General features: G+C 40.6%; 2 protein-coding genes and 1 long non-coding RNA gene across 3 annotated transcripts in view; 2 read left to right on the top strand and 1 right to left on the bottom strand.

Annotated features, from left to right (window-relative positions):
• Nucleotides 1-20,515, bottom strand: part of fam124a (family with sequence similarity 124 member A) — a 48,197-nt gene extending 27,682 nt beyond the window's left edge. Inside the window, exons 1-2 of the mRNA XM_032568136.1 lie at nucleotides 20,254-20,515; nucleotides 14,560-14,591 (exon numbers count right to left, since the gene is read on the bottom strand). Coding sequence (XP_032424027.1) covers nucleotides 14,560-14,591; nucleotides 20,254-20,309 — 88 coding nt within the window. The 5' untranslated portion in view covers nucleotides 20,310-20,515. The remainder of the gene's footprint in view (nucleotides 1-14,559; nucleotides 14,592-20,253) is intronic.
• Nucleotides 1,906-18,586, top strand: LOC116723325 (uncharacterized). Its single transcript, XR_004339962.1, has 2 exons — nucleotides 1,906-2,012; nucleotides 17,583-18,586. It is a non-coding gene; the product is annotated as an uncharacterized LOC116723325 (long non-coding RNA).
• A 1,760-nt stretch (nucleotides 20,516-22,275) lies between the features above and the next one.
• Nucleotides 22,276-25,209, top strand: tsn (translin). Its single transcript, XM_032567666.1, has 6 exons — nucleotides 22,276-22,496; nucleotides 22,725-22,818; nucleotides 22,909-23,005; nucleotides 23,252-23,367; nucleotides 23,452-23,531; nucleotides 24,064-25,209. Exons 1-6 carry the CDS (start codon nucleotides 22,431-22,433, stop codon nucleotides 24,292-24,294), a joined length of 684 nt encoding a protein of 227 aa, XP_032423557.1. The 5' UTR covers nucleotides 22,276-22,430; the 3' UTR covers nucleotides 24,295-25,209.
• Nucleotides 25,210-25,407: the final 198 nt, after the last annotated feature.

Below are 25,407 nucleotides of genomic sequence, written 5' to 3'. Positions count from 1 at the left end.
GCTACAAAACTGATATAATACATTTATTAGAGAAACAATGTGCAGTGGTGACTTTTTCTGTCATGAATTGGTGGATGTTGTTGAGGTGGTGGCGGTGAGGCAGACACAGCGGACCCAGGATGCAGTGAATAAGGATGATTTAATGAACAAAATAAATCCAAACAGTCCAAAAACACAGGCAGCCAGAAATCCCACAACAAGCGACGCACATTAGACGAGGACCCGACAAAGAACAGACACACAGGTGACACTAAATACACTGGGGGTAATCAGGGAACAAGAAACACCTGGGAACTAATCAAGGGGAGAACAGGACAACACAAAGACACTGAAAACTCGAAATTAACACACAGAAAACACAGAACATGACACTTTCAGGACTGGTTTTATGAGCAAGTATCTCCTTCTACCATCTCAAAACCAATCAGTTTGCAGGAAATTTAAAAAAAATTGTGGGGTGATGTAAAGCACATATTGAGCATCAGGCTGGGGGTTAAAACTCTCCATTTAACACATAAATGCTTGTCAGACACAATCGGCAAACACTTCTTTTTTTTTCTGGGGGTCATTTGTCCCCTTTCTAATGCTGCCCTGAGAAACTGCCCAATGTCCAATTTAAAAACTCACCATGGATGACTGTACATACACAATATATTCACAATTGTGTCACTATTTTAATGTAAAGAGCTTCAAGTAAATGTGATAACCCTAATTTTGTATTGCTTAATTTTTTTTACAGAGAGACACTACTTCTATGGCAGGGCTATGAAAATGGACGGTCGAGCTTTACAACTTATTGCCCCCTTTATCTTGACATATGTCCTGTCGCCTAGCAACAAGCTTCAAATCTTGCTGATCTTTTTCTACTACTTATCTAGTTAAATTTATTAAGTTAATGACTAGATTAAATACTTTATCCAACAAAAACTGTTTTAAAAACATGTCAATGCAAATGACAAAAACCTAACAACACAACCGGTTTAAGCTTTTGGTTTTGCTTTGGCCGCCATTGTTACCATAGCAACGTTTTTCTGTTCTTGGGATAGAGCGGAGTACGACGGATCGGTCAGACCCGTCCTAAAAATCTGGGGAAAAGGACAACGTGGGCCACATTTGGGTCTCTATCAAGCAGATGTTGGTTCTGCTGCCTGAAATGCATCTTGTAGCTCGGCGACTTTAGCTTTATTTAAATAGAAACGAAGGGACACTCTTCAGCTCAATTCATCTTTATTGTGAGTATGTGAAAAGTCTGGTAGCCATCTTTCTGCCAGCTGACTGACAGTGCACAGCAACAGATGGGGGACGGTTAGTCTAATTAAAGATTTTAAACCATAGAAAAGGAAGACGTTAGCAGTTTTGAAGTTGTAACTCATTAAACCTTGGTACTCTGACTCAAGCCTACACAGTTGTACTTCAGCAGGATCGAGATAGTCTCCATGCAACGCCCTATCTTATCACCGTAGCAACGTGATTTTTGTTTATCTCCATTCTCTAAGCAGCAACATAACAGGAACTGCTTTCTAAAAACTGCTGTGAACAAACACACTCATCCAGTCGGCCGAGATCTTCATCCCAGCTGCCTGACTACTGACTCATTAAAAGCCCAGCCAAAACAGTTCAGGGGGGATATCAATCACGCTATTGCTAATAATTTGTTCAATCCAGATATTACAGTTTTTTTGCTTTCAAGCTATCTCTCTGTGCTTGTTTGTTTTCTGTTCACACTGTCCTAATCTCATGATCTCACTGGTCCCGTGGTTCTTAGTAGCTGGCTCAAAGAGGAAGGTTTGGGTTTGAAGCCAGGGAAATAACAGCCTGCTGGGGCCATCTTACCTTTCCAAACATCTGTCTAAGATTCAGTTTTATTCTCCTTGACATCCAGACATCCTCCAAACATTTAAACCCCGGGATAATGAGTAAAATGCAAGCGAAGACGGAGATGCAACAGAGGATAAACAGACTGTCGTTAACGTGAGATGAGAAAAAATAAACAAAGCCCAACAGGATTTAAGGTAAGAGAGAGAAAAGAACTGGACTTTGTGTTTTCGAGTCCTTAGTATCAATTTAGCCTGAATACACTGCAGAAAAAATCAAAAGTAAGTTCCTTCAACAAAAGAGTGACCTAGACAACACTTTCTTTGTTGCGGAAATCCAGCAATAAACATCTGTAGCATTTCACAGTTTTATGTAAGTCTAATAAATAACATTCTGCACAACTTTTTTTGGCAAATCAGCTAAATATGTGTAAAAAGCTTTTGAATAAATTCAGGTTTTATTGTAAGAACGCAAATCACTCATTTCCAAAAGTCCTAGTGACGCATTGTTTGACATCTTTCCAGTGAAATAAATGTAACATTGATCATTTCTAGCTAATTAGGACACAAAAGCCTTTCTTTATCTTGTTCTTTAAAAGCAAAGTGAGGCAGATGTTTGTTCATCTCTATAAACGGTTCTAAAAGGAAGAACGCTTCTCTCCTAAACCTGAGGAACAGGTCAAAACAATAATCAAATAGTTTAATATAACTGGAACCCAGACAAATTTCACACAGTGAGGAGGAGAAAACCACGCAGAAAGTGGCAGATTGCAGTAACCAGTCTCCATAATCACTTATTTTAAGGCTGCTGTGCTCACCTATGTTTGATGGTCCAAAAGCTGTGGATTGCGCTATGAATTATGATTTTGGTTACCACCTTTCACACAGAATAGTCAGTGAGTTTTTACTTTATGACAGTCGTAAAGTTTAGTTTTTGTTGAAACTGACCAGAAATGTATTCGTGTTGACATTTTAAAGGCAAGACTTTTTACTGCTCTTCAGTTTTTTGGCATTCCTGTTGCCCAACTTTAATGTCCCAAAGTGAAATCGACAGGTTTTACAAAAGGATGAAAACATCTGGCGGTATGACACAAAATGAGTGAGATTATAATAGTATTAGAATAGGATATACAGTACAGACCAAAAGTTTGGACACACCTTTTAATTCAATGAGTTTCCTTTATTTTCATGACTATTGACATTGCAGATTCACACTGAAGGCATCAAAACTATGAATAACACATGTGGAAATATGCACTAAACAAAAAAGTGTAAAACAACTGAAAATACCCCTTATATTCTAGTTTCTTCAAAGTAGCAACCTTTTGCTGTGATTACTGCTTTGCACACACTCTGCATTTTCTTGCTGAGCTTCAAGAGGTAGTCACCTGAAATGGTTTTCACTTCATAGGTGTGCCCTGTCAGGTTAATAAGTGGGATTTCTTGCCTTATAAATAGTCATGAAAATAAAGTAAACCCATTGAATTAGAAAGGTGTGTCCAAACTTTTGGTCTGTACTGTATATATTTAAAAAAATTTAGCATTTAAAAAATGGCAGGTTTAGTTTCTGATTGAGAAACTAAAAGAGATGCTGGAAAATATTTGGCTCAGCTCTGTCTTTATAAGTGATGTTTTTCACTTTTTGCTTTTTAGATTATTAGGTTGTTGTTTTAGAAGAAAATTTATATTTGCTAAAAAAAAAAAAGAAAAGAAAGGGGTTGGGTTTAACACATAAAAGCATTCCAATAACGTTTTATACAGCTAAATCCTAATAAAATAGGTTTCTAAATCTATGGAGCTAAATTGGGGCCATAAAATTAGCTCCAAAAATTACATTTTGTTTTGAAATTGGAAAAAAAGATATATTTGAAACTACAAAGAAAATATTTGAATCTGAAAAGCAGTTTTGAACTTTTTTTTTCAGTTTCAAAATTGTTACGTTTTTTTTTTTTTCAGTTTTAATTATGTTATAATTAGTTTTTCAGTTTGAATTTTTTGGTGTTTCAAAACATTTTTTCTGTTTCATATATTTTCAGTTTGAATGTGTTTTTTATTTAAATTTCAAAAAACCTTTTGAGCAAACTTTATGGCCCCAAAGTAGACCCATATGCAGTTCACTTATTGAAAGTAATACATAAATAAATACATATTTGACTGATTACAGGAATACCATTTGGATTCAGGGGAGACGTACACGATGCCATATGTTTCTATTTATGGTGCACCAAACCAAAACGTACAGTTTGCACTATTCAGCACATTAAGCTAATAGTTTTTCCTTGCTATGCGATTTAATGGGGTTCAAGTTAGAGGAGACTAAATTAGTGATTAAGTCAGCTTTTGCAAGGGGGAATTGGGGTAGTTTGTGCACAAAGCCCTGGAGGAGTGCGTCTCTAAGCTCTTAATCCACTTGAGCCTTGGAGCTGAAGCTGATGTTCTGCTCTGACGGCGCGCGGCGCACCATCATGCATGGGCACATCATCAACAAGCAGACTGAAGACAGACCTGTCTTCTGTAATTCCCAGAGACTTTTACTCTGGCTTCATGTTCTGGTGTTAACCGGGACCACATGCTCCCAGGCAAACCCGCAGATGACGACGTGAGATAACACAACAATCCCTCCAGTGGCCCCTCCACATATGAGAGTGATTAGAAGTGAAAACTCGGCTTCGCCTCACAACGCGTCTCCGTCTGCGCGCGCGTGCGTGCGTGCGTGCGCGCGGGAGTCCGACAGTCACAGCTTTAGCTCATTTGGCTCTCGGTCAAAGAGAGTGAAGGAGGAAATTCAAGATGGGGGCTTCTTTATTCTTCTGGTAAAGATGACAACAACAACAAAAAAGACAGAAACTTTATTTTCATTTCATTGTGGTTGACTTGTTCCAAAAAAAATATGTAGAGGCTTTAATATAGCTAGTCTTTCAAAAAGCTTTTTCCTTACAGATAGACAAATTTCTTTCTTTCCAGTTCACATTGTGTTAAAAAAAAGCTTTTCAAACAATCCCAGCTTGTGTTATAATGATTAACAGACATCCAAGCCAAAAACTAGCCTTAATAATAACCACAAATACTTTACCATACTTTAAGCTCCTTTTCATGTGGATGACGAAGTCCACATTACAACTATGACAACAACGTCTCCAAACAGCAACACTTCTGCAGCAGTTTTATGAATGATTTTAAAAAATGAATTATACCACATAAAACTATTGACCTTCGCGTATGTTTATAACAGTCTTTACTGAACGCAACACTGCAGAACGACGTTTTAATCGATCCGACGTCATTATTGGATTGAACATCAGCGACTGATCCAGAATTACTTTTTCCTGCATTGCTGTGGGTCACGCTCTACATTAAAGTCTACATAATGACCTGTTTCACATCTACAGTAAAACTCAAGATATGGACATGACGGGAAGTAATATTAAACGTTTTCAGATTCGAAGTCAGAGTCCTGAATCTGTGGAGGCAGTGAGGGATCAGGGCGATGGCAAAAGATCTTCCAACCTCAAAGATTAGAAAAAAAAAATCAACAAAATACCAGAGGAAACATTGGAGCCGTGTGACTGACAGCATCTGTATCGTTTATCCACATCAGATTATACAACACCGTGACCAGAAGCAGCAATGCAAGTTTACGTAAAAGAGTTCTGGATCGTAAAACATTGGTTTCAGCAGATAATTAAAATCGAAAATCTACGTGTGTCTCTGTGTTGCTCTGTGATGGACTGGGTGTGCCATAGCTCACCCTCGATGGATAGATGGATGGATGGGACACCAAAAACTTTACTGGAGCCGTTCAATTGCAGAATGTCCTTTTTTTCTAATAAACCCATCTAATTTCCACGTTTTGTCCTTCTTTGCGTGCCTCAGGCCTCATTATATCGGGACATGAATGCAGCTGCAGAACGCGTTATGTACATGTTTCTCAATGTTTTGAGAAAGTAAGCGACGCTGTAGTTGCTGCATCTTTTATTTATTTAATTAATTAACCGCTATTCAACTGTTTTAGGCGGTTAAGAACTACTTCTCAATGCCACGGCGTCTTATTGTGATTATTTCCTGTTGTTTAGGTCTATTATGTCTGCTGTTGTGCTCTGATTGCTAGAGAAAAACTTTCGTAGCACCACAGTATTGGACATCTAAACAGTTCCATATGAGCCACAAAAAAAAAAAAAAAATTTCACAATATTTACTTGCTTATTTGTTTATTCCTATTCGTTGCGGCACTTTGTAAAATCTTTCCCCGCTGTTTCCTAAGATGTCGTTTTCAATTAGACGCCTCACATGCAATGAAATGGGAGTTACTGTTCCTGAGCTGCATCTCGCTCTTCACAGAGGGAAACTGCGCGTCTGCATCGACGCATATAATTAAATGAAACTGCATTGGCTGACACGAGAGAATCAACGCGGGTTTGTTTACTCGCTCGCCCGGAAGACAAACCAGAACACTAGTTGGCGCTTTAGCTTGATGAGATTATTTACTAGCGACATGAGCGCGGTCTAATAACGAAGGGAAATCCAGACTTCTTTTCCCACAGAGCAACACACAAAGAGTTCTGTATGTCTGTGCTGCCAAGCCTGACGTTTGACAGAAGATAAAAGTCAGGCTGAAATGTGGAGCCGCTGCTCATGGCCTGAAAATGCAGCTGGTTTCAGACGGAGGAGGAAGCATTTAGATTATTACCGGTTACTGCAGACTGTTTGTGAGCAAAGATTAGGAGACGAGACTTAGCACCAAAGCCAAAAGTCATGAGTGCCAGGAAATCTGAGTTGGGACGAGGGCGTTTGGCTTGATAGGGCAACAACAGTCTCACAAGCACTGCACTCTAAGTGCAATCAGATTTTAAAAAATAACAATGTGAAGATCATTTTTACTGCAGCTGATTCGAGTTAAATTAGTATAGATTCAGGGACAGATTGCTGAACAATGACATTTGTAGAAGTCTGACCAGACAGGAAAAAGAATAAGTTTCCTAAATCTGAGGCTGAACGTAAAAACATGGACCTGAAGGAGATTGTTGTCTTAATATAGAAACCACAGGTCGGTTTTAGAGCGCGTGTTCCTGGAAAACGCTCTTGAAAGGTTTTCAGTGGATGTGTGTTCTTTTTAAATGTGTTTAGTAAAGAGAGGTTTGAGTGTTTCCAGCTACAAATAACACTAACTACTTTGTAAAAAAATAACTATTATAGACAAGCAAAGAATGGCAGTCTTAGCAGCAGCTGACTGTTGCCTCTACCAGAGCAGACAGCCCAACTACTGCTTTGAACTAATATCATATTGATAGAGTCCGCGTGTGACTATATGAAGAGCAGAAAGGCAAAAAAATATAAAATATTTCTGTTCCGTTATTCTCTTTTTATTTCCTCTAAAGTTTATATATTTACACCTTTAAGTCTGAATGCTAAAAACCAAAGTTAAATCCTTAGTTTCTGCACACAATCTTGGTCAATAAAGCTAATTCTGATTTTATTAAGCTATTAAAGAAATGTTGCTGCTGCTTATTCGACATTTATGTAACTCAAAACAACAACAATAAATGTTACAGATAACAATAAAAACTGTAAAAAATCAAAAGGTAAATTACTTTAGCAGCAGTAGGAATGATCGTTTTGTTTTGAATAAAAGTGATCAGGTCATGTTATGCTCTTATCTCAGGACTTTCAAAATCTGTATATGTTTACTCCATGATATCTTATTATAAGAGTCTCATATCGCCTCATGTCTTTCGTATAATTTCACTTATGTTTGGAATTTCTCGACTCTGCCCAAAATTACAGACAATGCACTGCGCACTTTGCTCAGGTTTTAGCCGGCCACAGATAGTTAACTTTATATCCAAATCCACATTGATTTGTACATCAGGGAATATTTTAAACTTAATCTCGCTGTGAGCAGTCCAGCTAGCCGTTTACTGTCTTCAAAATGAAAAGGCCCAAAATAATGAAAACAAAACAGAGAAAAACTTCAGAAACATAGAAATAGCTGCACTAATTTACTATATTACTACTATTATTATTTTGACTAAGTCAAAATAAAAGCGAGTTATGAAAAATGGTCCCATGTTGCCTGACAGCGCCGTTCGACTTCACTGTGCACAAGAATTAATGCAGGATCACATTGAGCCAGTTAGAGGAAAAAGTGGCTTCGATTAACAAACAGCTGACTGCAGCTTTCTGAGCTGTGACCCCAGACTTGTGGTTCAGTTCGCATTTTGGCACATGAATAATTTGGTAGCACTTTTTGTGAGCCGTCTTATAGCAGAATCTGGATCTAATAAGCTTAGCTAAACAGAAAGTATGTCCAGTTTTTTGTGCGAGTGTCTGTGTTTTTGTACGAGAGCGCTGAAGCTTCATTCACACTGACGGCTCTCGGAAGAGCTTTGGATGACATCACAGCAGCGCTTCTGCCATCCAGAAGGAAACCCGGCGCTGTCTTTCAGACGGTGAAGATGAGACGTACCATGTGGCGAATGCGTAAATCCCTCTTATAAGCAAACAAACGGGCCAGTCAATGATAATAGAGTGGGATAATAACTCTGAAAAAGCAACAGAGCTGTGCCAAATGGTTAGGAAACCCGAATAAATCAAAGTGCATGTGATCTATGAGGTACAAGACTTGGAAATGAAACAAAGGCTGCAGTCTGATCCTCGGCACAGAGCCATTTAGTCGCAACAGTTTTGAAGTTTTCACATATTTGGCAACCAAACACAGTATACAAAAATATGTTGCTTGAATGCAGTAAAGCATGTTCAGAATGCAGGATGCAAAAACAAATTTACTCGGATACGCCTTAAATATGTGACTTGGCTCCGCAAGTAAAACATCTGCTGGTGACGGTGAGATCCCTGAAAATCCGAACCTCCTCTGTGTCAACCCGCAAACCGCTATCTATCAATCTTCTTCAAGCCTCTGTGTTGCAAGAAAAGCCCTCAATGAATCTCTTCTCCTTTTTTTTGTCACTTTGAAGATTTTCCTTCTGTTCCTCATTTGCCTCTAATAAAGACACTCATTCGCTGCCTTTTGTTGTCCTTTTTGTTTTAGCGTTACCAGCAAAGTTGGCCGTCTTCAACGCATCTCAAGTTATCTCTTCATCTTTCGTCCAACTTTCTGTCTCCTGGATATCAGCCGTTCTTCGGATTCCACGTATAAATTTACATCCACCATATATTGGTTAATATAGCTGAGACAAATCATGCAGCACATGTCCTCTTCTGTCTGTTTTTCCGTCTCTGTGAGTTCATACAGTCACAGTTCTTTCCTTTGGTCCAAAAACACTCATTACCCTGCAGCCAGCCTCATAATTCTTATATATGTGCATAGGCACATGAGGGAAACTAATGGAGACGGGGTCATAGGTCACTCAGACTCAGCTCAACCGCACATCCTATGACTAGCAAACTCTCTCCTACATAATCTCCTTCATAGTATTTAACATAGATGGGGTCTTTTTAAAGTAGATAATATCAGGCATGTGCTTTTTAAACACCAGCTTTCGTTTTGCATTTAATCATGAGCTTTGGGACTTTTGTCAGTTTCTCTGATTTTACTCTTTACGGGTATATTTTTGAGTAAAATGAACATTACTCTTTTATGCTATGAACTACTAACAACATGCCTCTGAAATTAAAACGCAGAAATGCTGTATTTATGTGCAGAAAATGAGAAATGGTCAAAATAACAAAAAAAGACGCAGCGCTTTAAGACCTCAAATGATGCAAAAAAAAGAGTTCATATTCATTTAGAAAGAACAATACTAATGTTTTAACTCAGGAAGAGTTCAGAAATATATATATATATATATATATATATATATATATATATATACTCTTCCTTGAAGAATTAACATTTTGTCATCTAACAGTCAGAAACTGCAACATATTTTAAGATTTTTTTGTGATAGATTAACACAAATTAGTGTATATTGGGATCTGAAAGAAAAAATTATACATGGTTTTAATTTTTTTTCCATAAATAATTAAAAACACTCTTATTTAGCCGCCCTGGAATTACAGCTGGAAGTCTTTCCTAGAATAACTACAGGCTTGTAAGAATCTAGCTGTTCACTGATGTTCTCTAACAAACCTTAGCGGAGCAGCTGGGCTTAAACTGAGGTGGGCTCTATTTACTCATTCTGAAGAAAACTCGCTGCATTGGAGTTGATTTAGAGGTAGGAGAGTAAAGACGGATAAATAAAAATGCATTCCAAGCTTTTCTGTTTATTATTTGTGAAAAGGTTTGAGACTCATTAGGTATCGTCCTCCTTCAGCTGTGTAACTTTGCACCACTTTTGTGTGTATCACTTAAAACACAAACCAAATTAGTAGTTTTCAACGCAAAAGAATTCGAAAAAGTTCAAGAATAAGCGCTTTTCGCAAGGAACTGTCCAGGGTGTGTTTGGACTGCATCCTATGGGGCACTTTGCTTCTGCGTCGACCTCCAGTTATGACAATAGTGAGCAGAAGTTCATCTGATACAACAGTGGCAAAGGAAACATGAGAGGAAAACCAAACCAGACAGACCCTGATGAATTATTCTCTCTCTGTGTGTGTGTGTGTGTGTGTGTGGGTGTGCGTGTGTGTGTGTGTGTGTCTTCTTCTTCCTGACTTGTGGGTGTGGTGCAGCTTGGGATAAGGCCGCGTCCTGAAGACCAGATTAATGGGCTAATATTAGATTTAATCCCTTCATTGTGAAAGGCCTAGTGACCGAAGGCAGGTCGCGACCTCTGCAAACCAAGACCTTTAAATTAGAACTGCACTTAATCACAGCTGACGGTCCACCTGTTGGAGCACTGTGTTGTTTTATCGCACAAGTTATAAGATCGGGAAATATGCAGATGCAGAAGTAGAAAAAATATGTCAGATTATTAAACAAAATGCATGTGAGGCATCTAGGTGGCTACATTATTATCTAGAATATTTAACTTTTTGTGTCCAAACACCTGTTTATCTATAAGGGTTAGAAAACGAGACTATAGTAAATCATTGTAAAGAGGAGGAAATGTACAAATAAAGTGCATTAATGTACAAGTGTATAAGCTGTAAAGGTATCAGTCAGGAGAAGACTGTAAAAATGCCCACCTCATTATACAGATGTCACTGTACAGTCATCAAGAATTGGAAAATATATGGGGAAACAATGACATCACAAAAAAAATTATGTTTCCTCAACGTCTGTGGAAAAAGCAAGAAATTAGCTGGTAGGGAAGACTGCAAAGTTGGGTTGTCACGAAAATGAAAATTCAAAGTAGACACCATGAAGAAAAATACTCGATACCATTTTCAATAAGGTGGCAACAGTTTTTGAAGGGTTTGGTTCCTTTTTAGTTAAGAACAAAAAGTAGGGCTAATTACAATATGACAATCTATTCACCTCCTTAATTGGAGCAAAACCAATAAGAAGGAGATAATCCATCCCTCACTTATAAAAAAATATATTTCCAAAAAAAAAGGCACTTTCCTGTTTTCTTCAGGAACAGGGTCTGTTGAAAAGGTGAATGAAGTTATAAGCAGCTCCAAATTAAAATCGGTATTATACCAAAAGGTAGGTAGAGACTTTTCATGTCGTATAAATATGAAGACATGTGAAAATTTGGACTCAAGGACCAAAAAAAGAAAAAAGATATTGGATTTGGAGAGTTTATGCGAGGTAGAATGTCAAATATTAACAGGATCAACATCAGTTCAATTTGATTCACCGTACTGAAATGAATCAATAAGTGTCAGGATCTGTGTTTTCTGTGTTCATTTAGAGTTTTTTGTGTCCTTGCGTCTCTTCGTTGTCCTGTCCTCCCCTTGATTGTTCCCAGGTGTGTCTCGTCTCTGTGATTACCCTCCCGTGTATTTAACTCCACCTGTGTTCTCTGTTCCTCGTCGGGTCCTCGTCAATGTTTCGTCTATGTTTCGTCAGTGTTTCCTTGTGCCTGCTGCTTGTTCCTGGACTTATTTTCTATTAAACATCCATTATTCATCTCATCTGGGTCAATAGCGTCTGCCTCACCACCAACCCGCACCACACCTCATGACAGTAGGACCCGACCAGACAGTACGGTGAGGCACGCTGGTTTTATTTTTCATCATGGACCCAGATGAGTTTAAGGAGCTGACGGAAACCATCAGGGAGTACGAGGAAGCAATGGCCAAGCCATACGCTGCCATCCGACGCCTCGGTTTCGCCATCCGCTTGGGACACCTGCTGGACTACTGGGTTCCTCGCTTTCCGCACCCGGGGTTGGTGGAGTTGCAGAGGGAGGCAGAGTGGGAGCGTATGGCGGCTCTAGCCGTCATGGCTGGCGAACCTCTGCCTCCCAAGCCGCAAAGTTTCTCCGCCAGCCCAGATCCCGCTCCAGTTCCGGGACCAGCACCTCCTGCCGGCGTTCCAGCCGGCGCACCCGAGGCCGTTTCTGCCGGCGTTCCAGCCGGCGCACCCGAGGCCGTTTCTGCCGGCGTTCCAGCCGGCGCACCCGAGGCCGTTTCTGCCGGCGTTCCAGCCGGCGCACCCGAGGCCGAATCAGCCGGCGTTCCAGCCGGCGCACCCGAGGCCGAATCAGCCGGCGTTCCAGCCGGCGCACCCGAGGACGAAGCAGCCGGCGTTCCAGCCGGCGCACCCGAGGCCGAAGCAGCCGGCGTTCCAGCCGGCGCACCCGAGGCCGAATCAGCCGGCATTCCTGCCGGCGCACCGGAGGCCGAATCAGCCGGCGTTCCTGCCGGCGCACCCGAGGCCGAATCAGCCGGCGTTCCAGCCGGCGCACCCGAGGCCGAATCAGCCGGCGTTCCAGCCGGCGCACCCGAGGCCGAATCAGCCGGCGTTCCAGCCGGCGCACCCGAGGCCGAATCAGCCGGCGTTCCAGCCGGCGCACCCGAGGCCGAATCAGCCGGCGTTCCAGCCGGCGCACCTGAGACTGAGACTCCCTGTGTTCCTACCGAGACTCCCTGTGTTCCTTCCGAGACCCCCTGCGTTCCTCCTGAGACCCTGACCTCCTGCGTTCCTCCTGAGACCCTGACCTCCTGCGTTCCTCCTGAGACCCTGACCTCCTGCGTTCCTCCTGAGACCCTGACCTCCTGCGTTCCTCCTGAGACCCTGACCTCCTGCGTTCCTCCTGAGACCCTGACCTCCTGCGTTCCTCCTGAGACCCTGACCTCCTGCGTTCCACCCGAGACCGAGACTCCCTGCGTTCCACCTGAGACCGAGACTCCCTGCGTTCCACCCGAGACCGAGACTCCCAGCGTTCCGACCGAGACCCCCTGTGCTCCACCAGAGACCCTGCCTCGGGGGGCTCGTCGTCGCCGTCTGTGGGCGGCCCCCGGGACTCATCGCCACCTCCAGCGCCGCGGACGGCCGCCGGACGGCCGCCGGACGGCCTCCGTGGTTCCCGCCTCCAGCGCCGCGGACGGCCGCCGGACGGCCGCCGGACCGCCTCCGTGGTTCCCGCCTCCGGCGCCGCGGACGGCCGCCGGACCGCCTCCGTGGTTCCCGCCTCCAGCGCCGCGGACGGCCGCCGGACTGCCTCCGTGGTTCCCGCCTCCGTGGTTCCCGTCTCCGTGGTTCCCGCCTCCAGCGCCGCGGACGGCCGCCGGACCGCCTCCGTGGTTCCCGCCTCCAGCGCCGCGGACGGCCGCCGGACCGCCTCCGTGGTTCCCGCCTCCAGCGCCGCGGACGGCCGCCGGACCGCCTCCGTGGTTCCCGCCGCCGCGGACGACCGCCGGACCACCTCCGTGGTTCCTGCCTCCTTTGCCTCCGCCCACCCTGTGGGTAGTTTTTTGTTTGTTTATGGACTCTTGGCCCTTCTTGTGTTTCCGCCACAATGGTGGGTAGTTTTTTGTTTTTCTGGACTCTGGCCCCCCGTCCAGCGCCCCTCCGCCCACCCTTGTTGTGTTTTTGTTTTTTCTGGACTCTGGCCCCCCATCCGGCGCCCCTCCGCCCACCCTTGTTGTGGTTTTTTTTTTTTTTTGGGCGTCTGGTAGCCGCCCTTGAGGGGGGGGTACTGTCAGGATCTGTGTTTTCTGTGTTCATTTAGAGTTTTTTGTGTCCTTGCGTCTCTTCGTTGTCCTGTCCTCCCCTTGATTGTTCCCAGGTGTGTCTCGTCTCTGTGATTACCCTCCCGTGTATTTAACTCCACCTGTGTTCTCTGTTCCTCGTCGGGTCCTCGTCAATGTTTCGTCTATGTTTCGTCAGTGTTTCCTTGTGCCTGCTGCTTGTTCCTGGACTTATTTTCTATTAAACATCCATTATTCATCTCATCTGGGTCAATAGCGTCTGCCTCACCACCAACCCGCACCACACCTCATGACAATAAGTGCTTCAGTAAAAAATGTTCAGGGATGTACAGCCAGGTTATTGCGACTTTTCTTTATTTTTTCACATAAATTTTGTTTTTTTAGCTGCACAGGATATTTACCAATATATCCTTTACAATTTATACATTTCCCTGATATTTTTATCCTTTCTTTTTTCTTGCTCAGATTCCATTGTGCTACATAAAATATGGTAAACTGCATGCTGGTGCAATGAAAGGAACTGTGGAAAGCAAGCTGTTTGTTTTTCTTCTACACAAAAACCCTTTCCTAAAAATGTGCAGCTGGTTTCAGAGACCACTAAGCGCAAACGAAGCCCACCCCTCGGCCACCCTTCTCCCCTCTGAGAAGATTTATTTTGTCAGGATGCATTAAGGAGATAAAGTCCTGCACCTGAGCTGTGAGTTTGAATGCGTTAGTGTTTGCTCTGCTTCGTGTTGAGATTACTTACTGCTCGTCGAGGACAGAGGACTGTAATCAGATCTGCAGAGAAAAAGACAAAAGAGAAAAAAAACAAAACAAATGAATACAGAGACGGGATGTGGACATATTGGGAGGGAGGAGGAAGAGCAAGACAAGAAACAGAGAGAAGAGACAGAAGTTTATATTGCAGTATAAAGTGCACTCTACATGCGGATGACCTGCTCCTATTTCAAATACTGACTTTTGGTTAAAGCGTAGAAGACGTCCAGCTGGACAGGTCACAAAAATGCACAGACATCGTAGTGTGGTTGGGATAAAACACTGGGACGTTTACTCAGATATCATCCCCACCACACTCTGCTCCACCAGAGTGTTGCTGCATAATTTAGGTGAGAGCATATTTCTACAGCATTCCAAGACAGGTCAATAAGGTCGGCATTCACAGTGCGACACCATTTTTTTTTTGTTTGTCTAACTGTAGAGTACATTAGAGAACTCATCTTTGGCAGCTAAAGTGACAATTTCTATAAACAAAATAAACTAATTTCTGCTTTTATATATAGAACCTTACCAGTTTTACTAATAGTGATGCTTCTGTATGGTAGATCTGACAAACTGAGGTACCGTTTTGATGCAATCCGATCGAATTGTTTACACTGCATATAAGCAACTAAGCTGAAACACATTTTAATGAGAGGGAACTAACATATTTGGGATTCCTGGCAGTAAAACAGCAACATGAGACATTATTCAACTTGAAGCATCTGGACATGACTGCAGATCCAACGAGAATTCAGAAAACGGATTCGACTAATATGGAAAAAGTTGACCAGATGTGTTTTGTTTTTTGTTTTTTTGCTACCCTAAAAAAAAATTGTTTAAAAAAATTACAGAAATAATGTTGCAGTTCATATCAGTTCTGATAAAAATGTGTTAATGATCCAAAGACATAAAGACACGAACCAAATAAAGTCTTTTTCATTTCCACTGCAAGATAACTTCTAATAACCATCGTGAGCTCTCTTCTGACGTGATTAAAAGAAATTATAAGGTAAAAGTTTGATCACTTTAAGTATCATTTGTTATCAGATGAGTCATTTTGTGGTTTATATAGATGTCATTATGAATTGGATCAAATCAATTCTTTGTACGTTATTAATGTGTGAAAACTGTAACTCACCCTGTAGATTTTTCCGTTTTCAGCTGATATTTACATTATTTCAGCAGATCAGCTGACAAGTCTGCATTTCCTCTGCATCACCAGAACCAGAACCAAACGAGGAGAAGCAGCTTTCAGCATCTATGCACCACAAATTTGGAACAAACTTCCAGAAAAGTGTAAAACAGCTGAAACACTGACTTCTTTTAAATCTCAACTGAAAACCCACCTGTTTAGAATTGTATTTGAAACGTAATCAATTACAAATTTATTGATGGAACTTGACTTAATGATTGATTCTATGTTGCATTGTGTTTCTGTGTTTGTAATGATGTAAAGCACTTTGAAATGCCTTGCTGCTGAAATGTGCTATACAAATAAAATTTGATTTGATTTATTTAAAAGTTTCTACTATTTTTTTTGCATTGCAACATCTGTTTTTGACTCAACGTTACCACTTTTCTGCTAAACGTTGTGCTTCTTCAGCAGACCAGCTGCCAGTTCTTCTTTGCTTTTCAAAAGTTTCTTCCATTTTGTTAATATTCAACAATATTTTTTTGACAGTTTTGCTTCTATTTCTAATAGTTATACCATTGCTTTATTCTGTTAACTTCACTTTATTCAGCAATTTTCTACCAAAAAAATTTCAATTTACAGATTTCACCCTGCTGTTTTGTAGAAAATGCAAATATTTCCTAGTTGTGTATTTCATTTATTGCAAAGTTCCAGCATATGAAAGTCAACAAATTACCTCAGCTCTCAATGCAGCACGTAAAATTATTTTTAAGGTTCGTGATAAGCAAAGCTAATAATCTCCTGGAAGGAGCAATATAGGGTGATTTTCATTTTAACCTATGCTTAACAATGAATAAACAAATCAAAGAAATATTGAATAAAAATAAAATAATGAAGCTGTTCTCCTGCATTGCCTTGTAGAAATATGTAACCCTTGACCTTCTTCCATTTTGTCACTTTACAACCACAAACCTTATGCTTTTTCATTGGGCTTTTTTTGTGATGTATCACTGTTGCGAACGCGAAAAGGAAACAATACATGGTTTGCATTTTTACTATCTTAAAAGTGTGGCATGCCTTTGCATTCCTTTAGCCAGTACTTTGCAGAACCACCACTCTGGTTTCTTAGCCTCTTCTCTGATTCCAGCTCTCTTTACGCTTTAACACTGTTTTCTAAACACCACTGACCCTCCCTCATGCCACGATGTTCAGATTTTGATCTGTGAACAAGTTAGAGAAATGTTTTAACTACGCTCTTCTCGGCATCAGTCTGTCGCAGCAAATCCCAATACGCCACGCTGAAGCTTGAAACGAGAGAGAATCTGAAAATGCTCTCGAGGTATGACTACTAAGACTGTAAAGTGGTGTAACACGCTGGCGAATTTGACTGCGGCAGCTTACCGACACTCTCCATTATGTAATTACGGGAACCATCTGCGAAGCCTCAGCTCACACATGGACTTTCTAAGATGAGAATATTAGTCCCACAGGGTTTAGCTGACAGCCAGAGAACACTGTCCCTCCAACATGCACCCTCCTGTGTTTTCATCGCTAAACTAATAAGGGCTCTGGAGCAGCAGGAAACAGAGGAGAGGGTCTGTTTCCTGCTGCAGGAGGTTTTCAGTCTGCCTAATGAGAATTAGCGCTGGATGAGAGTGATGTGCGATGAGGAGGTGAAGTAACAGAGAGAGAGAGAGAGAGAGAGAGAGAGAGAAATGGCGGGGTAGCATGGAGGGGAAACTGTCAAGAAAGAGGGAGAAAACGAAGGAAATACACACAGCTTGATTTAAACGAATGTTTAAAGAAAAATTTGCTTCGTAAAAGTAAAAGGAAAAAGGAAAATTGTGAATGGAAATAAGAAAAATATTCTTTTTCAGTTTAACGGCTCTGGAGAGCAGCTGGAGTTGGTGGCGTGTGCAGTTGACGGTTCCTCGGGGTGCGAGGGCTCGGCAGCGGCGGCTCCAGCTAACATCTCGCCTGACGCTCCGAGCCTGGAAGCGCCGTTTCGCTTCATCTCCGTCCAAGGACAATAAACAGAAAGTGGAAGCGCAGGCGGGCAGCAGCGAGCACACGAGGCCCGAGTGCAGAGTGACCTAACGTGAGTCAGGATGACCTTTGAAGAGCTGCACAGACGGAGCCTTCTGCCGTCTGATGAGAGCAGAAAAGCAGAGAGGCAGGGATCTCTCTGCTGAACTCGCTTTCATTTCACTACAAACTGGATTAAAACCAGCGAGATATGAAATGAAAATGTGGTATGACCTTAGGGACATGTGCGACTGGAGTGGAGGTGACGGGTGTCTGAAGGTCAGATGGAGGCAGAGGTGTTGGAGGTGAGTGGAGGAGGAGCAGGAGGAGGACGGGATTCTGTGGCGGTGGCAGCTCTGTGGTTATCAGCCGCTCTTCCTTTCTTTCACATCAGCACTTTCCATTTATGTGGCTCCGTGCTGATCGTCATAAATCAGACCTCTGAGCGATTCTAGTCCAATGCTAAAAATACGACGCCGTCCCAAATGCATCGATTAGGTTGCTTTTATTCCAAAAACCCTTCAAAACAAAACAGAGCTACGAAAATGAATTCAACGGCATTATTAATGTTGTCATTATTTTTGTATTTCTGTCAATTTTTTATTTGAATTTTTCCTCGGTCGACTGCAAGACAAGTCGTCACGTTGACATGATAAAGTTTGTCTTGATCTTAATGTTTTTCTTGTCCCAGTTGTTGGGCAAACAACTGGGATCTATGAACACAAAGCACTTTTTAAAATTTTGTTTATTTATCGCAAGCCATATCATTACTGCAACATTCATCAATATTATAGCACACCTGGGCCTGTTGCATTAAATCAATTAATCGAATAATAAAATAAAACAAGCTCAATAATTTCCATTTGTATGATTTACTGTTTTTCTCTTTTCTCTCTTTCTGCCAGACAAAAGTCTTCAGTCTGGTGTTTTGGTCTCAACTAGTGCTTTTTCTTTTGAAGGCCAATTTTGTCTACAGAGTAAACAGTAATAGTTAATTAGTTAATTTATAGTTAATTTTGTTTGTTGTTTCTGTTTATTTATTTTGGATATTTAAAATGTCTTCCAGTTCCAGTGTTAAATGTCCATTAGACTCTAAAGTTTGTTGATCTTTGACAATGTGTTCATGCATTATTATGCTGCTACAGTTGATAATGGCCTCAAAACAACGACGTTATTGCTTATTGCAATAACTTCCGGGACAATTTATCATCCAGCAAAAATCTATTACACACACCGCGTGTTTTCTGCTAGCGTTTAATGTTCAAACTGTTCAAACGCGGCTTAAAAGCCAATTAAACAAGGACATAATGACACAAACAGGCTCAACAACAACTGTACCACCTTTATCTGAACTCTTTACATCTCAATTATGGCCAAACTATTGGCTATAATCTGTGTGGATTATGATTCTAACACCACTTTTGAGTTCCACTTTAATTTTAGCAACAACAAAAAATGTGACTCCTCTGACATTAAGCACTTGGTAGATGTGGACACAACATCTTTTGAATAATTGCTTGTTACGTATTCTTCTTGTTACGTATTGTCTGTTTTCTTTTACTGTTTGGACTATTTTTTTTACTGTTGGTTAACAAAACTGATCATTCAAATTGCAGTTATTTTTTGCAATGTTTAGCAAGACAGTCGCACTACTGAATGTAGCTACTGTATGGATGTAGCTTGTTTGATAACAGGGAGGGTCTATTTTTAGAGTAGTGTTTGTTTTCGTAAAGGTTCAGACTGTCTGCAGCGATGAATGTCCAGCTGAGAAAACCGATTTTTGATTTTAATCATCGGTTTCTTGGGCAATACGTACAACGCAATACTGTGATAAAGCTTAAAATGCACATCCCCCAACATTAATGTCGATCTCTGTTGTATGTTTTTATGCTCATAGTGCTCTAATGGTCAAAATAAGTATTTGAGGTTTAAGGCGGAGTGAAAATAAAATACAAGAAAGCAAAAATATGCAGCATTTCTGTTCAAAAATATCCAAAGAGATCGATCTGTTTTCTAAACAACGGTTCAATACACAAACAAAACTACTGCTACGACTAAATGTACTACTATGCTCCAAAAGGTAAACAGCACTAATTGACGTCTACTGTAAAACACATGAACACCAACAGCGACGTACCGCAGGAGAAACCGAAGCACATCTCTGTTTACCAGCTGAAATACAGTGAACAACAATAACTCTGAATATTTCATCAATTCATAAAGTATTTATATTTAATAAATTGTCTAACATGTTCCTTATCGAAACCACATCAGGTTTTTTTTTAGAAAATGCTGCGTGTTTCTGTATTTACCTCCGTTGCCTAATAAATAACAGAGAAAACTACTTTTTTCCAGGTTTTTAGTGACGCCATCTGACAGATATGGACGTCGCTTGTTTTAAACTCGCTCGTGCACACGCGGCTTTTACAGACTTAAAAGCACGCGCTACTCAACACACAAATATAAATACGCGACAATTTCGCTGTTGTTAATTAAGGATAGAAACACCTCAGCCCCACTCACCCCCCGGTCTCTGCTCCTGAATCCACGCAGTCATCCTCTGTGAAGGTTTTCTCCATCTCAGACTGCCGCCCGTGGTCCAGACAACTGCATTGTTTCAAAGTCTCAGCGTCAACAGATGAAGAGAAGTTGCTCAAAAAGAGCAACGCGGTTGTTGCCGTCGGACAGAGCGTGAACACAGCGGAGTCCGAGTCCGCAAATGAGCGGCGGAGTTTTTACTAGATGGAGCAACAGGCTGCTGATGCCGTGATATGTTCAATGGCTGTTGGAAATATGACAACTATGAGGATGGCCTAATCTCCTACTGATTGTCTTTTGGAAATAGTCCGCTTTACAGCTACATTTTTGTGATGTGTTATGGGCTACACGGTAATTTTACAAAACAGAAACGTTACCTAGTGAATTTGGTGAAACTATCTGTATCAGTAGAGTATAATGTACAAGTTTTGGAATAGAGATTATGTAACTTAAACAGCTAAAAGATAGCTAAATTAATTACATTTGAACTTATTATCAAGATTATTTTTGATTTATATTTTGTTTTACATTTTTCTTAAGATACACTTTTGTATTATATTTTATTTTATTAAGCTACTGAATGTTGATTAATAACAACATTGTTATAATTAGGAACATTTCATTTTCTGATTGGCAGTGATAAAAATCTGTTTGGCTCTTGGTAACTCTCTCTTTTTTTTTTAGCGGTACTTGAAGGCAACGTGTGTAATTGTTCTGCTGTAGCGCCATCAACAGAGGGAATGAGGTAATGCAACATGTTTTTCCATGACATCAAACCCAAACAGGTAAAAGAGGAGTAATCTAACTTCTGGGCTTCAAAAACAGTATATTAAACTATTTCCGAAAATTGACAAATCTTTCCAACAGGACGTGTTTGTTAAGATTAAAAAAAGAGAGAGAGAAGGCAGGTAACTACATTAAAACTCAGTAAATGTGTAAACTGTCCCACAAAAATTACAATTTGTGTAAAATCTGTTTGACATTTCAGTACATCAGAGCATTTACAATAAATCTAATTAAGACTAAGGACACGTCACATACAACACCAGATGTATGTATAAAATGGATCCAATTCCATACATGAAATCTGATCCTAGAAATATTACTGCAAGGTCAAAGTTGATCATTGAAGTTAACCAAGTAAAAAGGACAGCCGTTGCTTCACTTTATGGTATTTAAACATTCACAAGCATCATGTTCCTCAAATAACTTTTATATGTTGGATAAATGAGACAATTTTGGGTTACGTAGATATTAATTTTGAATAATAATAATAAGATATAATAGTAATGCACATTGTTGAGTGAGAGTTTGAAAGATTTTAGCTGTTTTAGTTTGTAATAGGCAATACTTTTGTGTTTATTATTATTATTGCCAATCTATTATATATATATATATATAAAAAAATTATAATATAAAAAAATTATAAAATTATATATATAGATCTATATCTATATATAGATATAGATAGATATAGATATATATCTATATCTATCTATATCTATATATAGATATAGATCTATATATAGATATAGATCTATATCTATATATAGATCTATATATATATATATATATAGATCTATATATAGATATAGATCTATATCTATATATAGATATAGATATACATATATACATATATATATGTATATATAGAGTTCATTGAGTTAACTAGTCCAGCCTCAACAACTGCAGTCAAGTTTCGTATTTTATTATTTTTTAATACAGAAAAAGCGGGATGACGTCAGTGTTGGTGGCGTCATCTCCACGCACTGACTGAAGCAAACCTGACCACATTACATCATTCAAGCAATTATTAAATATTTAAAAGATACAAAATTAGCTGAGAAGATTTAGTATGTATGGGTGTGTGAGTGTATAAGTATGAATATAATTTAGTAATTATTTATTTTTGTTATTATTTGAAGATGTATAGTAACAAATTAATTTCTGAAGTTACATCTCCGTCCAGTTGATGGCGGTAATGCACAAAGTCTGTAAACGGCCATAAAACGCAACAGAAGACGAAGAAGAAGCAAACCTGACGGTGGGCTTGCACGTTGATGTTGGGACTTATTAGCTGCTAGCTGCTGTTCTTTTGTTTGTTTGTTTGCTTTTTTGGGGCGCTTTTTGTTTTTATCCGGTAATTCCCCAGCGTTCAGAAAATGTCTGTGACTGAAATGTTCAGCTACATCCAGGGATTCCTGAGCGCCGACCAGGACGTCAGAGAGGTACGAGCAAAGCTGCTATCAGCATTAGCTGCTAAGCTAACATGTTTCCCCGAATTGGTTGTGTCTCTGCAACGGAACACAACAGAAATCTAGTTTATTAAGCTGCACCACTTTAAAACTACTCTCTTCTGTGTTTTTCTATTGGTTTATATTAACTCGTATATATTTATTTTCTTTATGTTTGACGCTGCTGTGCTTGTGTCCATGTTTACAATTTATTTGTCACAGGATATTCGCAAGGTGGTCCAGAATTTGGAGCAGACCGCCAGGGAAATCCTTACGGTGCTTCAAAGTGTTCACCAGCCATCTGGGTTCAAAGAGAGTGAGTTTTGGAGAAAATTTGCAATGCCATGTTAGTTTCTTTTAAAGTGTTGAATGTCTTAAAGCCATATTTTTTCCCCCCTCTCATAAGTTCCCAGTAAATGTGCCAGGGCGCGGGAGTTGTTCTGCACTGTAAGGACGCACCTGGCTGAGCTCAAAACCAAATTTCCCGCTGAGCAGTATTACAGGTGGGTTTCACTTTGGACATAATATGTATAATTAGGAAAAAGCATTTCCTTGTGTAGGTTTCCTAGAATTAAATATACATTGCAAGAAATTTCTCAAAGTTTTCGCTTTTCGTCTCTTGGTGTTTATAAGATGTGATCTCACATTGTTTGGTTTTTTTCATGAGATTTAGAACCTTCCTTTGTTTTCACCTGTATACTTGTTGACCCTCGACATTTTAAATGTTTTAATTTCGTTCGCCTTTTCAGGTTCCATGAACACTGGCGGTTTGTCCTGCAGCGTTTGGTCTTCTTGGCGGCCTTTGTCGTCTACCTGGAAAGTGAAGCCCTCGTCACGCGGGAGGAGGCGGCTCAGATACTTGGAAGTAGGCGCCATGTTCTCTTTTAGAGCCACGCCTTTATAAGTGAGAAGGTCCGCCTAACTCTCCCCCCTCCCATCTCTCTGGCAGTTGAAGTTGTGCGAGAGAAGGGCTTTCACCTGGACGTTGAAGATTTCCTGGCTGGAGTGCTGATAATGGCCAGTGAACTGGTGAGTGGTGTGCTGCTGACGTCGACAGTGTTTTGTCAATTTCTGACTTGTGAGTTGCAGTAGTTGTATTGAGTTACGTGATCAAAGTCAAGAAATGTGTAAAGAATAAATTGAGCACAAGGCAGCTGAAAGTTGCCAAATAGTGATGATGATGCATCCATGAAAACTGGTTATGTATGCATAAAACAATGTCTTCAGCTCACATCTGATTTTATAAGCTGAAGATTCGTATGGAGATTTATATTGTGAGCTGTAGCTTTAAGACCTAGTATACCGGAACTCATTTCAGGCCTTTATAAGCTCTCTGAGGTTAACCAAGTCTGTCTATAAACCAGCTGTATAATTCTTGTAGTGGGAAGTACATAGCTGTTGGAGACATCAGGCAAAATAATAATAATCTGACAATTATATATTTTGCAGATAAATTTCATAAGGTCAGATTTATATATTTACTTTGTCCCGTTTACCCCAGTGTTTGTAGGCAGGTTTTGAAACTCAGTAACTTCACATTGAACTTGTTTTGCTCCTCCAGTCGCGGTTAGCGGTGAACAGCGTCACAGCGGGAGACTACAGCCGGCCGCTCCGCATCTCGAACTTCATCAACGAGCTGGACTCGGGCTTCCGCCTGCTCAACCTGAAGAACGACCCGCTGAGGAAGCGCTACGACGGTCTGAAGTATGACGTGAAGAAGATCGAAGAGGTGGTCTACGACCTGTCCATCCGCGGTCTGGCGAAGGAGCCCGAGTCCGGCGGAGACAAGTAGAGCGAGGAGCGTCGTTGGTTTGCTGTTGGGGCGGGGTTGTGTTGGCAGCTGCTTCCTGCTGCAGGACCTTCTGCATGATTGCCGCAGGTTGGAGACCTGGAAAGTCGGAGATTCAGGGATCTGCCTGAGGTCCCCAGCAGCCAAGGACAGACAGTGTGTCTGTGTATGCGTGCGAGTGTTTCAGCATGTATTTGTGCAAATGCATGCGGGAGCGGTGGTTCACATGGATGTCAGTCTGTCAGAAAGGCAGCAGAGGCGTTAAGAGGATCTCAGCGTTCTCATTCAGAAGTTTAAGATTAAAGGTTCAGTTTGTTGCAAGTTTTGGAAATGTGTTCCTGTGTTGCGTCATTGTATTTCACCATTTGTTCAGATTTGCAACAGGGCCCTGTTTGGGAAGACTGTCGGAGATATCGTTTGAGTGTTTCAATCATTTTGTTCTGTGTTGTGTTCTATTTCTCTTGTCAAAATGATAAATTTGTAAAAAAAAAAAAAAAAAAGCTGTTTACTAGGTGATTTAATCAGTTGGAGTCTTCATAAGGTTCAAAAGTTACCACGTCTGGTTCACAAAGCAAGTTTTTCATCCAATAAATACAAGCTTAAATCGTTGGGTCCACTAACACGGTCAACTTTGTCAGATTTTTTTTTTAGTTCAAATTCTGATGGTTGGTTTGTACTTTTTGTGAGACTCAAGGAGTGAAAAGCCAAAGAAATGACAGCGTTGCACTTCACCGTAAAATAAGAGCAAACTGATTCGTTAAATGACCTGTAGTTACAAACCTTTTTGAAACTGTGCCAGTTGTCTGTTTAGCTATTTCTGTTGTTTAGTGTTAGGAAGTAGTGAAAAGAAATGGTGTCTTACATGGCTTATGTTTTTCTTTTTTTTTTAAATAAAGGTGAATTTTTTTTTTTATTGTCTGTAGTGGAGCAAGATTGTTTTCTATGAAAAGAAAATAAAGTTTCTCATCCTGTGCTTCAAAAATATTACAGCATTTTGTGTTCTAACAATGTGTTTCTCCTCAGAGATGGAAAAAAAAAACAAGAAAAAAGTGTTTAAAATCTTTTTTTTTTTTAATATAATTCACAATATATTACAATAGAGAAATAATACAGAGG

The sequence above is a fragment of the Xiphophorus hellerii genome, chromosome 7 (assembly GCF_003331165.1).
Source record: "Xiphophorus hellerii strain 12219 chromosome 7, Xiphophorus_hellerii-4.1, whole genome shotgun sequence".
Lineage (NCBI taxonomy): Eukaryota > Metazoa > Chordata > Actinopteri > Cyprinodontiformes > Poeciliidae > Xiphophorus > Xiphophorus hellerii.
Note: the sequence above shows the minus strand (reverse complement) of the source record. Positions and strands in the feature narration are given on the sequence as shown.